At 45.2% G+C, this 16,134-nt stretch overlaps 1 protein-coding gene across 3 annotated transcripts in view; it reads right to left on the bottom strand.

Annotated features, from left to right (window-relative positions):
• The window catches only part of FGFRL1 (fibroblast growth factor receptor like 1), a 168,062-nt gene that overhangs the window by 5,988 nt on the left and 145,940 nt on the right, over window positions 1–16,134 (bottom strand). For all 3 annotated transcript variants that reach the window (XM_041472195.1, XM_041472117.1, XM_041472278.1), the window contains exons 4-6: window positions 9,424–9,504; window positions 4,435–4,719; window positions 1,692–2,045 (exon numbers count right to left, since the gene is read on the bottom strand). In XM_041472195.1, the coding sequence (XP_041328129.1) occupies window positions 1,692–2,045; window positions 4,435–4,719; window positions 9,424–9,504 (720 nt within the window). The remainder of the gene's footprint in view (window positions 1–1,691; window positions 2,046–4,434; window positions 4,720–9,423; window positions 9,505–16,134) is intronic.

Here is a 16,134-nt window from a genome sequence, read left to right as displayed (position 1 = left end):
AAATGTTAAATATATACCATGTGGTCTCTTTGAAGTTAGGAGGACCTATATTTTGACCTCAGTAGATGAAATTTTGATTCACCAACTCTGGAAATTACAGGATAATTTAGGCTGGGAGGCGAGTCTGTTCCAGCCCCCTGTTAAAAACATGACAAGATCAGAGAGCTGACCTATCAGCTGACCACAGAAAACAGAAGTCTTCATGCTGGTTGGCAGAAATCCTATGCTGGGCTGAAAAGAAAGTATTTTGATATTCACCCATGGTCCTCAGAGCTGTCAATGTCAAATCTGGTAGATTTACAAGCAAAATGGTCTTTTTTAACTCATGGCTTTACAACCACATCTTTGCATCTTAGGGCAAGCTGGTTCTCCTTTTTCCATCACTGCCAATATCAACAGCCCTGCAGGCTCTGGTTCTGGCATGAGGCCTCTCTACAGTCCCATTTAAACCCATGGAAAGTCTCCCCCTGATTTCAGAGGGAGATGGATCAGACTCTCATAGGTCAGAAACTCCCAGAGGCTTTGAGTTATATCCCACCCATGCTGCTTTTTCCTTGGTATTTACAGGCCTTTCAGTTAGGCTGCAGTCCTAAATCCAAAACATTTATCAGGGCAGAACTGCACAGTCAGCAGACAAAGGAGCAAATGACCAGGCAAGGATGGTGTGTCTCAAACACAAATGATACAGTCTCAGCTGGATGTGGCCACCAGCTCTGAGGTCTGGGGAGGGAAGGCAGCAGCTGTGAGTTTGGTACAAGGGAACTTGTACTTCTCTGGTTTCTACCCAGAGAACCATTGGATAAAAACTTAACTAATCAATCATTCTGTTTTTCACACTCATTCATTTCATTTCTTTGTGACCCAGACAGCTTTTATTCTTCTCTCATTTTATGGGCCTGTATCATTGTTTCCTTTTACCAGTAAAAGCAATATAAATAATGGCAAGAGAAAGGAGGAATTTTAGGGAATGAGATTGCAAAAACTGTGCTGTTATTCAGTTCCCCTCTCCCATCCTGCAGCCTATCACTAAAGTGATTTAGTGTCTGCAACTGCAGTATCTTTTCCCAGCTTGCTCCTCTTTCCTCCAGGAGTAGATAATTCAATTTATGTCACCTGGATGACCGAGAGGGGCCTCAACAATGTCTGTAAGTACCTGCAGGGAGGTGTCAGAGCATGGACCAGGCTCTGCTTCACTATGCTGAGCAGCAGGAGACAAAGAAAGGGCAGAAACTGATGCCCATGAAGTTCTAACTGAACATGAGGAAGAACTCCTTTACTGTGCAGTGACTGAGCACTGAACAGATTGCCCAGAGAGGGTGTGGGGTCTCCCTCACTGGAGATATTCCAGAACCATCCTGACACACTCCTGTGCCACATGCTCTGGATTGACTCTGCTTGAGCAGGGAAGTTGGACCAGATGACCAACTGTGATCCCTTCCAACCATGACCCATTCTGTGATTCTGTGGTTATTCCCCACAAAGGGAGAAAAGGAAATATCACCAGGATTTCAGCAGGGACTGATTTAAGTCAGGGCTGATTCAGTCCCCCATTCATTCTTACCAGAACTGGGCTAGCCTAAACCAGCACAGCATCACAGAGGGCCAGGGAGCCAATGGGCAACAGCAGTTGAATTACCAAATACCATGACACCGATGACTGATAACAGAGGGGGGAAAATGTCACAACTCACCTGGCAGGACTGTGAGAAAAGCACTCCGGAAGCTGTAGCCCATGGTGTTCGCCCCGAGGCAAATGTACATCCCTGCATCCTCCTCCTTGGCTCGAGTGATCATCAGTTTGTTCAGGTAGGAACCATCTGGGCGGGACCAGACCTCCCCCGTGGGCAGCACGACGAACTTCTGCCCCCCGACATCGATGGTGGAGTTGTACTTGCTCTCCGTGCCGTACTCCACCCTCTTCAGCCACTGGATGACGGGTTTGACGTCGCTGCGCACTTTGCACTGGAAGGACGTGGTCCCACCGTAGTCCACCGTGGTGTTGACGGGGTGTGTCCCCGTCAGGATGGGCTTGGACCTCGTCCTCTCTGCACAGAAACACAGGGAGCTCCATGGGCAAAGGTGTTTGCCAACCTCAGTAACGTGCAGTTGCAGAAACACAGGGAAAAGGTGTAGGAGGGATGCAAAATCACAGTCTAGTCCAACTCCCTGCCCCAAGGCAGGCTGAGGTTTATGCAAACTTCTCCTGATACACATTTTGCCAGCCTCTTGCCAAAGCCTCCAATATTAGATGCTCTCCAGTCTCTCCAAACAACTCCACCATTGTCTGAAGCTTTAACAAGTCTGTTCTCATGCTCAACCTGAATCTTCCTGTTTATAACAAGGAAGTTGCCTTTCTACCTACATCAGACTTGGAGAAAAGGATGGTTTCCCTCTGAGCCCTTATATTTTGGAAGAGGTTCACAAGACCATCCTTTCCAGCATGATCGTAAGGTTGTGTCAACACCACATAAAGTGAAAGGAAAAATGTACGCCTCATTCTGAGGAATGTTTGAATCTTTTTTAGTGTTAGGATCAGATAAATCAGTCACAGTTTCCAGACAAGGAGGTAATGCAAACCTCTATCCTAGGCACAGGAGAAATTATGGTATCACAGTGGGTGGTAACTGCTGGCAATCATCAACTCCTTTTGATGGCAAACACTGTTGGATTGAGCACGTAACAAAACAGCTCCCACCAGCACTGGCTTTGGAGTGAAAGGAAGGAACAATGGACCCTCTTTCAAAAACTCGGGATACTTTCAACATTGAGGGCTCTAAAGATGTGCTTAGGAAACAAAAATACCACAGTAGTCTCTGTAGGCTTTGCCTTTGGACTGTGAGCAACAATCACAGCCGGGGAGACTGAGACTCAGATAAGCAGGACTTAGGAGTGGAGGCTCAGGGGAGGGGAAAAAAAGGAGGAAATTGAATAAAACCTGTAATGCTCCACAGAATGATGTTAAAAATAGAAAGATGTCTGAAAACCGCTTAATGCCCTTATCTCCTTGACTCTGGTTCCAGCTTTGGTTACTGTTTTCACTCCTAGCCAGCAAAAGCTAATGAAAACAAAGGTTACATACATCTTTAAGTTGATAAAAACCAAGATAAACAGGGACACAGAAAGGGGTTTGTTCCTGGTGCTGTCTGGTTTTGATGAAGTGAAAATGCCACAGCTGCCATTAGGATGGGGCTTGATTCATTTCCCTGCCTCTGCTCCTGGTTTTAGTGTAAACACATGTTTTTACTGTCTCCACACAGCTGCATCTTTATCAATCCCAGATGTCCAGCAGGTTTGTGCCTTCAGAGCCCAACAGAGCTTCCCACATGTGCTTTTAATTCCTGTGATTCTAGGGAAAGGACTTATCAGAGAACAGATCTTTACCTTTAAGAACAATCTTTCACACTGGGATAAACTTTCTCATGCTAAAATGTATGCACAGACAAACAACATGCTTTCCAAGTGGCTGGAAACAGCCCTCCATGGCCCTGCTCCTCATTAATGAAGGCTATTCAATCTTCCCTCCACTCAGCTCATCTTCTCTTTCTTGAGTTGGTTACCCTGTAATCATTTCCATGACAACTTATGATGATGTCATAGGCAAAGAACAATGATTTAAGAATAAGAGCTCTTCTCTGGTAAACTTAGGAAGGATTTGAGTATAATTATCCTCAGCAATAATAAGGGAAACAGAAGATTAGAGAGCAAGACTCAGAATAGCTAGATAGTAAGAAGAGCAATTTACCTCACCACAATGCAGGGTAATCCCCCACGGCTCATCTTCTGAGGATTGAATCTTTAAAGCTATGTAGGCATCTAAAGACACAGACAGGATCCTAGTGGATGTTTTTAAGGTTTGGGTGGTTTTTTTTTATTTTTTTAGTAATTTATTTGTACCTGCCTGGACCTTCAGATGGCCAAACGTTTTTTAGAATCTGGCCCTAAATCCTTGTCTGGCTAGTCACTCTAGTCATAAGATTCCTTGTTTTTCAAGTTTCCTTGGGAAACTTCTCGATTAAATTTAAAATTGACTGGTTTCACCCATTCTGACATACTGATCTGGGCTATCCTAGATACTTCCCTCCCTGCCTCATGCTACTTGAAAGGACTTTCTCTGTCAGTTCTCTGTCTGTCCTTGAATTGATTCTCTTGTGGAAGACTGAACTGGGCAAGACTTTCACCATGCAGGTGCCTGTGGAGATGATTGTTTCCCAAGCACCTTTCCTCCTTTCAGCTCCTCAGTTGTCTTCCTGCTACTCTGTCTTGCCCAGATTTCAGGTTCATTCTAGAGCTCCAGCAGTGTTTTCTCTAATGTTTTTAGCACTTCCCCATTTCCATGTCCAGCCATCAACACTGCATCATCCCCCACTGTCCTTGACTGAGCCAGCCCCCTTCTCAAAGGCCCGTCTCTGCTCTCCCTCCCAGAGCTGCACTTACGGATCACTTCAACTTTGTACGTCGCATTGATTTCTCCAACTTTATTAAACACCCGGCAGGTGTACTTCCCGCTGTCCTCTGGCTTCAGGTTCTTCAGGTTCAATGTCCACTTCTTCTTCTTGTTCTCCCCAATCTCCTGGGCAGTGAGGGGCTTGTTGTCCTTCAGCCACGTGATGTCAGGCCTGGGGTTGCCGCTGGCCACGCACTTGAGGCGGATGGAGCTGCCGACGGGGCGGGCGATCACTCTCCGTCTCATCTTGGCAGGCTGAGTGAACCTGGGCCGGGCTGCAAAAGGCATCAGAATGGACTGTGGTGAGCACAGGACATGACCAGAGAAGGAAACTGTTGTTAAGACTTATGGCCAGATTTTCTTGAGAGGCAGCCCCCTACATAGCGGTGTATGCTCTCCCTCATATCAGCTCGAACTGTTTTCCTTAGGAAGGATTCACCACCCACCCCAATGTATTTGAATGTCTATGGGATTACTCTGGCCACTGCATTAACCTTCTGCATAGTACAGTCCCAGAATTTCTGTGTCTGTAAGGCAATTGCACCAGACCATCTCAAAAAATAATACCAAAATCACGCTATTGCAGCTGAAGGCAAAATGCGGCCCCATAATCACACTGTAATTGTTACCATATTCCACAAACTCCTTGGCCAAGACCAAAGGAAAAAACTCAGATTCCTTCAAGCTGACCATTTTCTCAATTTTTTGCTTGTCACATGAAGCTTCATTTCCTGAAGATGTTTTGCCTCTCAGTTCTCAGTGGCTTTAGAGGGACTTAAGAAGAGTCAGCATCTTTCACATACATAGGAAAGTCTTAGAAGTGAGACAGACTTTTGTACATTGGTCTGAACTTAAACGTATGTCATTCATTCAGCTCCAATTTACAAAACATTCATGTTGAATGGTCCAGAGAAGTGAACAAAGAAATGGAAAGACCCAATAAAACTTTATGAGCTTGTTATTACAGGATACCCCATGCAGTCCATCCCAAAACTGGAGAATCTGAAGCAATAGCAGCTGGTGGATAGAAGCGTGGGTCAAGGCAGTCATCTTGTCTTAGCAAAGAAATCACCAGTATTTCTAAGAGTACAGAGACAAGAAACTTAGAGAAATGCAAGGCCCTCACCTGGCAAAATCTGAAACTCAATGAAGAATTTAAAAGAAATAACAAATTTCTCACAGTTACTTTAACTACACAATGCCAGTTCAGGGGCACTTCTAAGTCCATCATAGAACTGTTAAAACCAGAAAAGACCTCTAAAATTATTGAATTCAACCATTAATCTAACACTGCCAGCTCTACCACTAAACCATGTCCTTAAGCAGCACATCTACATGCTTTTTAAGCACTTGTAGGGATTCCCTGGCCAGCTACAGGATGGCCTAGTGGAACTTCCTACTTGACAGCCAGCCCTGCTGCCCAGGGCTGAGGGCCAGCACCTCTGAGATGTTCATTATAGTGGAGCTTTCCTGAATGGAAGAGGCTGCTCTGCAGCTTCCTATCCCCAAGCACTGGGGAATGGCAGCCACTGCCCTCTGAGGTTTGTGAGCATACCCCTTAGCCCTCTCCCCTCTGCAGCCTTGGCCAACATCCCTCCCTCTGGAAGAGGACACCCTTTGGCATACCCCTCTCCACAGAGTGCTTTTCCGTAGGGGGAACCATCTGTCTCCACAGTCTTCCCTTGCCCCCCTTGGCTGTCATTTTGGGTCCCAGCCATTTCATGTTATTTCAAACTCCTGCTCAGAAATGCTTTGCTCTCCATGCAGAGGCTTTCATGTGTAATCCAATGAACCGGAGTAACTCCGGCACTGGAAGTCTTTGCCGTGACAGCTGAGCAGCAAGTGTGACATACTAACCCCCTCCACAGGTCCTGGGGCCTGAATTGCTGGGGTCTTTGGGGTCTGCTGCAGGAGGTCCCCTCAGAGCAGGCACAATCCCCCTCCCTGACAATGAACCTGTCAGAGCTGCACACTGTGGGTAATCCCAAATTTTAGTCTGAGCCAAGGGAGACGTGCTGATAAGGGCTGTCACTGTGGAAATTGAGAAAATGTCCGCAAGGCTCATGGAGAGCCATGCAATGGGTCTGAACAGTTACTCTGTAATATGGCAGTAATTTACTCTGAGACCAGGAACTCCAGGTCTGAGGGGAGATTCTCATGGACAGGATTCCTGAGCTGGGACTAACATACCAAAGAGCAAACCGGAGCCAGGACAGTCACACTCCCCCAGCAGACTGAAAAGTCAGGTTTGTGACTCTGAACTCTCAGAAGGACTTGCTGGCACCCCTGCTCAGTAAGGTCATTTTAAGACAGAAACTCTTTCCACCTAAAAAAAGGTCTTTAACATTTCTGGTGTTCCTCCCACTGTGACTCCCATGAGTCTGTCTGGAGTTCTGCATTCACTCCTTGCACATGGTTGCCCAAATACATACTAAACTACAGGTAAAGCTACACTTCTTTGGATCTTTCAGCCTTTCTTTCTTTCTCTTTCTGTTTAAAAAAGGTTAAGTGATTATGTGGTCTCAAAAGCTACTCCAGGCTGTGTGCAATATGCTGAAACCAGATCCCATTTACACAGTCCTGAATGTTTCCTTGACAAAAGCCTGAATTAGACAAGTTTAGAAAAGCCAGTTAACAAAAAAAAAGGAGAAAGAGAGAGAGACATACACATTAGAGAGAAAAAGAGACCCAGCAAACACAAAGGAGAAAGAGGAGAAGCAGCACTGTGAGAGAGGCAGAAAAGGTCTCTTTTGAGTTGCTGCTAAATGTCTGTCCCCAAATCTGTTCCATTTACAGAAGTTTTGCTTGTTGGAGTGCCAGCAAAGGCAATTACAAAGTGCCTCTGTGTTATTCACATGCTTGTTCTCCTCCACGTCACTTGGCATTTGCTTCATAAACATGACCCACACATTTGTACAGTATAAATTATGCCCCACTCAAGAGCAAGGGAAAACACAAGTGGATGGGGACAAAGAGACAGTGTTGTGCACGGGTTCCTGGCTGAAATGCTGTTTACCATGAAGATTTATCCAAAGGTAATGAAAATTAAATGCAATGGAAGCCTGTCAGCACAAAGACCTGCGAAGGAATTCAGTGGTGCCCTCTCCCTGTGGGACACCTTGAGAAGCATGGATCAGCCCCTGAGGCTGACACTGCTCATATAAAGTGAGGTGATTATCTGAAAAATTTTGTCTGCTGTGGTGCACCACCATTACTTCTATGTACTGACAGTCACTACCACTACCAGCTTTCATGATAATTACAAAAAAAAGTGTCACAATAGGACTATGGATTGAAATATATTTCAAGTCTTCTGGTTAAGAGCTCAGTCAGTTGTGGAAAGACATGGATGGAAGTCTCTGTCTTTCCCCACATCAGTTCCCTGCTCTCCCCAGAGATACCACTCTATGATGGTAGATGGAAAGTAAACTGGAGCTTTTTTTTTCCACCATGCTTCTCCTCTCACACTTCTCCAAGGGCCCAGAACTGTGACAACACCAACTGCTTCTTCACCCATCATCCTCCAGAGACCTGCAGACACACACTGACCCTCCCTGCACACCACCTCACACCAGCAATTTACTGGTGAACAGTACTGGATGGAAAGGGCTTAGATGGGTGGGTGGCTGGCCCTAGGCATTTCTCTCTTGGGGAGAGGAGACAGGAGGGATGAAAAGAAGAAAAAGCAGAGGTTCAGGAACACTCTGCAGCACAATGGATTGGGCTAGGGCAATCTGACATGAGATTGTCAATGCCTAATAATTTTAGTAGGGCTTACATCTTTTCTTCATAATATTATTGTTGCATTGTTGTATTGATCCATCATCCAGCAGCTCTGCCAGGAGTACAATGGCAATGAAAAGTGGAGAGATGGCAGCTTTGTACTAGCTGCTGAACCTCCTGAAGTACTCCTGACCTGTAGTTTATCTAAGACACCCTTCCTCCAGCTCTGAAATGTTGTCATCCCTCTCCAGAATGAGTGCAGGTTACCTTTCTCTCCCCAAGCAAGCTCAGCCTGAGATAAACATGTAATTCAAGTGTAGCCTGGACTACACCACAGCACACCACATCCCTGTTTGCCAGCTGCTGAAGAAAACTGGCCTCAACTTAAGTGGTGGGGACTCACACAGCAAAAGCCTGTCAGGTTCCACCCCTAGCACTACTGTGAGGTTCCCCCTGGGCACAAATGTGGTACAAAGCCATCCCTGTATTATAAAATTAAAGAGAGGGATGTACTGCACGAGCAAAATGAAATGCTGTGCTTCATCCACTGAGCTCATAAACTCACATCACACTCCTGTAGTAATGGCCAAAAGCTGTTTGGCATCAGCCTGACAACTTATTGTCCTTCAAGGAGTGCTTGGACCAAACCAGGCCTGCAAGTTTTGCAGTGATTCAGAGCCTGTTCCGAGTGAGATTTTAGCAGTTCCCCAAAGCTCTGCAACAGCTAAAAAATCTTATGCCTGAACAGTACATGGCTTGGAGAAGCTCAGGCAGGTGTCTGAAAGACAGGGTGATCTTAAAAAATATCATCTTGGCTTAGTGCTAATTCTCCTGAAGTGAAGTCAGACCTCCCATTTGCCCTCAGTGGGAGCAATGTTATGCTGGCACTGAAGACTTTTGGAAATACTGCTGTAAAAGTCAATATGCTTTTTATAGGGAGTCTATGAAAGCTGTAATAGCTGCACATGCAAAAGAAAAGTCGCTGCCCAGAAAAACAAATACAAGGGAGAGCCATGCTGGGGTAAATGGCAGGGGGCCCTAGGGCCAACCACAGGCTGCATTTTGCAGGACCCTTGGATGGGATCCATTCACACCAACACATTCAGCTGACACTCTGTTTATTATTTGACCATATGTAGGGAGAACTCACTCCAGCCACTCTGCCTTTCCTCTCCTTCAGCAACTGAGAAATGTGCCACGGGAACAGCACTGAACCAAGGGCTGAGGAAAACCACAAAACACATGCTGCTCCTTACCCCACTGCTTCCCAGAATGGTCTTCATATTCTCCATTGGAGCCTTCAGGCACCTGGCTGTCCTTCCCTGAGCTGGCATCATCTGTGCAGGAAAGGAAAGGGGAGATGTTAAGAAGGTCTCCTGCAGCACAGCAGGACAACAACAGGAGTTTGCATTTCCTGCTGGAGACACCATGCAGCTGAAGCAAACTCAACATACAGCAGGCATCCACATCCTGGCACCTACAACCTGGCCAATTTAATGAACAATTTAGTTTTCTGCTTTATGAACTTTTCAGCAGGCTACCAAATCAATGGGAGTTTAATCAAGGTTGCCAATAATAGCTGACAAAAGCCCCTCTGTTTATGTTTACAGGTTGCTGTTCTCTAGGAGGAGCTGATCTGTGGTACCATCTATGCAAATAATGGCATAAATCAAAATTAAAGATAATAAAACCTAGGAGGTGGGGGAAGACTTATGTGATCAGTCATAGAGAGCATAAGCAGTATGATTGTGGCCACTAATTCACCCTTCAGCTTCCATACAAAATCAGAAAAGCAAGCAGGTCTGGGTCAAATGAGTTCTCAAGAGATACTGAATGCAAATTTATGGCTGGCAAAAACAATATTGATTTGAAAAGTTGCTTGTATTTCTTTTTAATTAAGACCACTCATCCACCTGTATCACACACCACTTTGTCCCTCCTCACTCTTGCTCTCTGTATCACTACCACACAGCAGCACCAAAATCTCAGCTCTGCCCTGGAGAAATAGAAATCCCTACAAGGCGAGACCCCACCTCTCCAGCAGCCCCCACATCAAATTGTCACAGTGATATGGCCACCTGTGAAGTCTCCAGGAGGGCCAAGGGGGCAGGAGAGTGCCCTGAGCCTCTTTCTACAACCTGGGTGATACTGGTGGCCTCACACCTCTGCAGCACCCAGATGTGAAAGTTCTTCCTCCTCCAGCTTGACCTCTACTGCACTGATTTTCAGAGACAGGTCAGATGAAGGCTCAGTGAGGAATACAATGGTGTAAAACCCCCAAACAAATAAAGAGAAGTGGAAATATCTCATTTAAGGAAGGAATCCCTCAAAATGCCCAGCTCCTGAAACTCATAAGAAAAGGGTCTTGTGAGCAAAAGACAGGACAATTATTTCTGTAATCTCTGCAACAGAGAGAAAAAATTGGTCTCAACTTATATATAAGCATGCTCCCCTCAAAAAGTACAAAGAGTAAAACTTCTCTTTATAGTTGTTTTACAAGTTGGATTGTGCTTAAGACAGTATTTAGTGTGTAAATTTGTATGCAGTCTTTGAGAGAGAAGAATGTGTCTTTAACCTATCCTCACCCCAGGTTCTGCTGCTTTGGAAAATCATCCCATCTCTTCAGCACAGGCATTATATGCCAACAGATGCTCTGCTCTCACTAGCCCTGTCCCTTAAGCAGAGAGGCTGCAATGCTACATGAGTTTGTCCCCCCTTGACCCTCAGGGATTTTTATCTTCTCCTTTTGGCTACTTCAGCACAGTTTCTCCTGGAGATGTACACGTACAGCTATGTACAGCTGTCACTTCAAGGGGAAAAGAAAACTTTGTGGGCAGCAGCGCCGTGCTCAAACCTCAGCAGCTCCTCCAGCTGACTGCCCCATCCCACCTGCTGCCACCCTCTGTTGGACACCCTGAGCCTTTCCTGGGTGCCCCAGCCACCTCCCAGCCCACACCATGGGCAGCAGGGTGAAACAGGGCCCACTCAGGAAACCCCAAGTCTCACACAGAGCCTGAGTGCCACTGCACCACCCAGGCTCTGCCTGCAGCCTGTGTTACAGAGGAGTGCCAGTGCCTCCTGACCTGCACTTTGCAAGTTTATTTTTACAGCCTTGGCAAACCAAATGCAGGGAATACAAAAATACACATTATACGTGATGGCTTGCATATGATATTGTCTCCTTTCAGTCAAAATACCAAATCAACTATCTCCTGGCACTTGTACAGTTTTACCCATAAATATCCATAGTGTCATGAATGAACTCTTGGATGCTGTCTGACAAGAGAATATAGTAAATCCCTCAGCACATTTAGAAAAATGTGTTGTAATGGAGAGGAAAAACTGTGGTCAGAGATGAGGGATTCCTGTCCATTGTTAACTGCTGAATATCATAAAAGTGGTTATGAGATTTAAGTGGTAATGTTCTGCCAATTAGACCTTAAACCCGCTGAGTTTGATGTACAAAGAGCAGGGTATCTCTCTTGCCCACTGCCTCATGTTACAGAAAGTCAGCCCCTGTGCCCTCCTCCTGTGACACACAACCACTGACTGTGGACTCCACACCTCCTGACTTGCTGCCAAGCTTTTGATGTAAGGAAAATTGCTCTGAATCCGTTTGATCCTTTGAAGATGCATCCTCAGTTGTCATCCCGACAAATCGCAAACCTGTGGAGTCACCTACCAAACCCAGAAAAAACCATTTTTGGGGGAAGAGATCAGGATAACCTCTGTCACCATGCTGATCTGATGGAATAGATGGTTTGGTGGAGGATCAAGACTGAAATGAATAACTACAAGCATTTTAGGGACATTGGTTTCGATACGCTGGAACTTGCTTTGCATGTGTTGGGAACGTGGTAACATTAACAACAATAGCAGAAATCTTGAGGTGGGGAAATGCCATAAACATGGAAACTCTTGTAGAGCAAAACTGCTCCTTCCCATTCCCAGAGCTGCTCATGGGGTTAGGGATGTTACAGCAGACCCTTCCAGCTGCAATGTGCAGTGAACTGGGCTCCCACCTTCCTTGTGTCCGAACAAACTCACACTCGACAGCTGTACCAAAGAGAGCTGATTCATGACAGCCAGAAACTGGATGAAGCTTATTTGGGGAAGATTCCCTGAAGCCCATGAGTTTCCAGTTGAAATTAAAAAGTATGAGTGAGGCAGCAGAGTAGCCAGAGATATAATGATAAAGTGCTAATCTGTGATGTTAGTGACACAGGGTCAGGTATCTCTGCTGCTACATTCAGAGAGGGATTTGAATCTCCCCCCTTGCACCTTGGGTGAGTGTCTTAAGCTCTGACCTGTAGCTGCAAAGAACAAAAAAGAGCTGGTTTCTTACTTGGGGAGAGAGATAACTCAGGAACACCCTGAGGATAGAAGGTCCCTGTCTAATTCAGACATCATCAATATTTGACTTCCACCTGCCTCAACCAAAGTCGGTACTGTGGCTGCATGGAGTTTGTTTCTCCCTGCTTTGAAGAACTCTCCTATATTTTCAAATTTAATATCAAGTGGTTTCCAAATGTAGAGAAACACTTCTATGGTATTTTACAGGGGTCTGTGATGTTGAAAGCAAAGCTAAATTTCCTGAAAGTTCAGAGACATCTGGTTCAGCCCAAACCTGCAGTCTGAAGCTTAGTTAATAGTGTCAGATTTGAAGACCTGCTGTTTGCATTTCACTCCAACTGTCACAAGCACAACTGGTCTGGCAGTATTCTTAGACAGAGAGAGGACCTGGAGAAAGAAGCCACATTCATGCAGCAGCATACAAAATGGTGAGTTAGTAGCAGAGATCATGAATCTTAGCTATATTCAAGAAATGACCTAATAAGCCGATTGCTTATTCATGCTCTTGTCAGCTCCCCACAGAGGTGGGCAGCTCGGGGAGATAAGTACACACAGAAAAATCAGCCTGCAGTCAAAGGGCAGCAGGGACCAGCCATGCAGCACTGCCAAATTTGCTGCCAGCAGATTACCATGAGAGGCAGTACTAAGAAGGATGAATTGCTGAAGTATCCTACAAGATCCCTTTTCTGTGACCTATATTGGAAGGTCATCCTGTACTGGACTTCTTGGACAGTATCACACGCTAAGGATAGCAGCCAGTTGGAATATGAAGTGGAAAACCTGCCTTGAAAAGCAATCACTGACTAATTTTATGTCACGAGTATCTGATGCTAAGAAAACATACACATGATTTAGGTGTCCTTAATGTACAATTTGGCTCCATGGTGTTACAGAGCATGCTGGCTGGTGGAGAAACCTGAAGGGCAAGGCTCCAATGTCATGTCAGGTGACAGACTTGGAGACATGGAACAAACTCGTGTAGGCCCTTCCCCTCCAGATATTGCACATGGCCATGCAAAACAGGGCCAGGACGGACAGAGGCATAGCCCACTCTTCAGGAATGTCACTCCAGTGGCATCACCCTCAGCTGTTCTCCAGCCATTGCCTCTCCCTTGCCTCAGGATCTCATTCCAAGCTGCCTTTTAGGTCTGAGATGCCACAGGACTGAGATGCTAGTGGTGCTGGGGAAGAGTGTGGTGTCTCAGAGCAGGCTGGATTTCTGCAGAAAAGAGATTTCTGTATGTAACTCCATCAACTGACAAAGCCCACTGAGGAGCCTATGGGTCAAAGACTGCCACATCAGTGGGATATGGTTACTGTTTATTACCATAGCAGAATTGTTCCATTCCCTCTTAAAAGTTAAAGCACATGGAAAATTCTGCATAACAATCCAGCTCTGAGAGCAACTGATGAGAAATATTCAGATTGTTACTGAGTCAGGATCAAATTTTATTTACCCACAGGCTCTCTGTGAAGGCTTCATGTTTTAGCCAAAAGGGTATGACTGTTTTTCAGGCCAACACCATGTGCTGAGCATCCAACCACAAGTCAAAACAACAGCCCAATTTTTGAAGCAAAAATCTAGCCATCATATTTCCCTATGATTCACAAAGTTTCTTCAATTTGTTATAATGCAAGGCCCGTCCCTGCTCTGACTTGATGGGACCAGCTTTGGAGTCTTTGATGTCAGAGGCCTTGAAAGCCCCATTTCACAGATGAGCCAGCTTTGCATAAATAAACAAAGTGACCTCTGAACTGGAGCCTGAGACCTGAGCACACTTCAAAGCACTGGGGGAAGGCGCTGGGGGGGCAGTGGGGAATGAAGCGATCAGCGTCCATCATTAGGGCAGCCCCCACTCCACACCGCTGCTGAACAAGGGGTGTAAATAAAAGGAGGGAGGCAAGTAGGGAGGGAATGAAATGAAGGGGAAAGTGATGTAATCCAGTCAGGCTTGAACAATTATAATGAGGCCTTCTCCTTCTCCCATGGATGAATGAAAGAAATCTCTCTGAACTCCGGCTCTACGAGCTGACTCTTGCGTTTACCCAGACACATCATATTTGCACATCATATCTGCAATGTCCTTCACTGCTGCAGAATTCTGGGAGGGATCCAACTCAGGTTGCTAGTGGAAAGTGGACCTTGGGCCTTTCTAGGAGTTATATCAGAATTTGTTCTGTTGAGCATAACCAGGAAAACTTAAACCATAAACTTCAAACAAGGAAAGACTGGGCTTATTTTTCAGCAGCCTTGAAGGTGCAGTAGATGGTGGATAAACACACTCAAAAGCAAGTGCAATCTTAAAAAGCAGATCTCTGCAGTTTATCCCAGATGCATTCAGCTTTTCCTGTAATACTTGCTGGAATTTAAAGGGAAACACAAGGCAGAAATCACTCTGTACTTTGTTTTAGGGAGTCTTCTGCTATCCCAACTGATTTATCTGATGAATGGTCTATGAGGTGCATGTGTAGGAAGGCAGCAACAACTTCGTCTCTGGGATATTACAGGGATTAAGGCTCTTGCTTTCCCCAGATCTCCTTAATGTGGGGACTTTAATTAACACTCCAGGTTTCATTAGAATTTCAGCTGGTGTTAACCCTCAACGACCAGGGAAAATCAGCCCCACCCACTGGCTAGCACAAACACCATCTGAGAGCTACCACTGCCAGCTGACAGGGTTTTATTGCTCATCTTGTGATATTTGGGATGTTTCTGGAGGACCTTGAACATGATCTTGACCTTGAAGTCACTACTTTAAAACACAGGGGGTTTTTGTTACTGAATAACAACTCTTAACATCTGTGATTCTGAAGAACTCTGTGCAAATACACTCAAATCATGGGTAAAGAGGAGGAAACCACTAATTTTTGAGTTCTTGTGATTTTTTCAGCTTGTTTTGTGTTTTTTTTGTGAGGCCTGAACTATGGCTGCAGGACCCTTGAGACAGGTGATTCCCAAGGGTGACTTGAAATCATTAAGATGCAAAGTCTTCACTTTGACTAATTCTGAAATTTTTTTACCATCATTGAGGTCTAATTTAGCAAGTGCCCACTCTGAACCCTCTTTCCTGCCAGAGGCAGACAGGACCAAACTCCAATGAATTCATCTCATTGACACAAACCTGGCATAAATATTAGGTACTATTTTGAATGGTTTTTTGTAGATCCTCTATTCACCCTCTGTCTCATGCTCACCATTCCCTAACCTACCTGTATTAACAGTGTCACCTACTGTATTAACAGTGCTGATGTTATAAAAAGACAGGAACTCTGTTTAGAGTTTATTTGGAAGGGTTCAGTGAAAGCAAAGCTATCAGGAATATTTGGATAAAAAAGACCTCACAGAGGAACCCTCTCTCCTTGTTTCCAATCAGAGAAAACCCCTCAAGATGGAAAAGTAGAAACCCACTCAGAGGAGTGCATAGTCAAGGAACACTCTGCTTTTCTCAAAAAAAAACCAACAAAACCAACAAACCAACAAACAAAAAAACCAAAACCAACCAAAAAAACCCCAAACCAAACACCAAACTAAAACCAAAGAACCCACAATAAAACCAACATGAAATTAAAGGTTAGTGGCAGAGAATTTCCCTCTGTGACAGGCACCGGAGACT

This window comes from Pyrgilauda ruficollis, unplaced genomic scaffold (assembly GCF_017590135.1).
Source record: "Pyrgilauda ruficollis isolate IOZ18807 unplaced genomic scaffold, ASM1759013v1 scaffold1, whole genome shotgun sequence".
Taxonomy (NCBI): Eukaryota; Metazoa; Chordata; class Aves; order Passeriformes; family Passeridae; genus Pyrgilauda; species Pyrgilauda ruficollis.
This window is presented reverse-complemented; position numbering and strand designations above follow the sequence as displayed.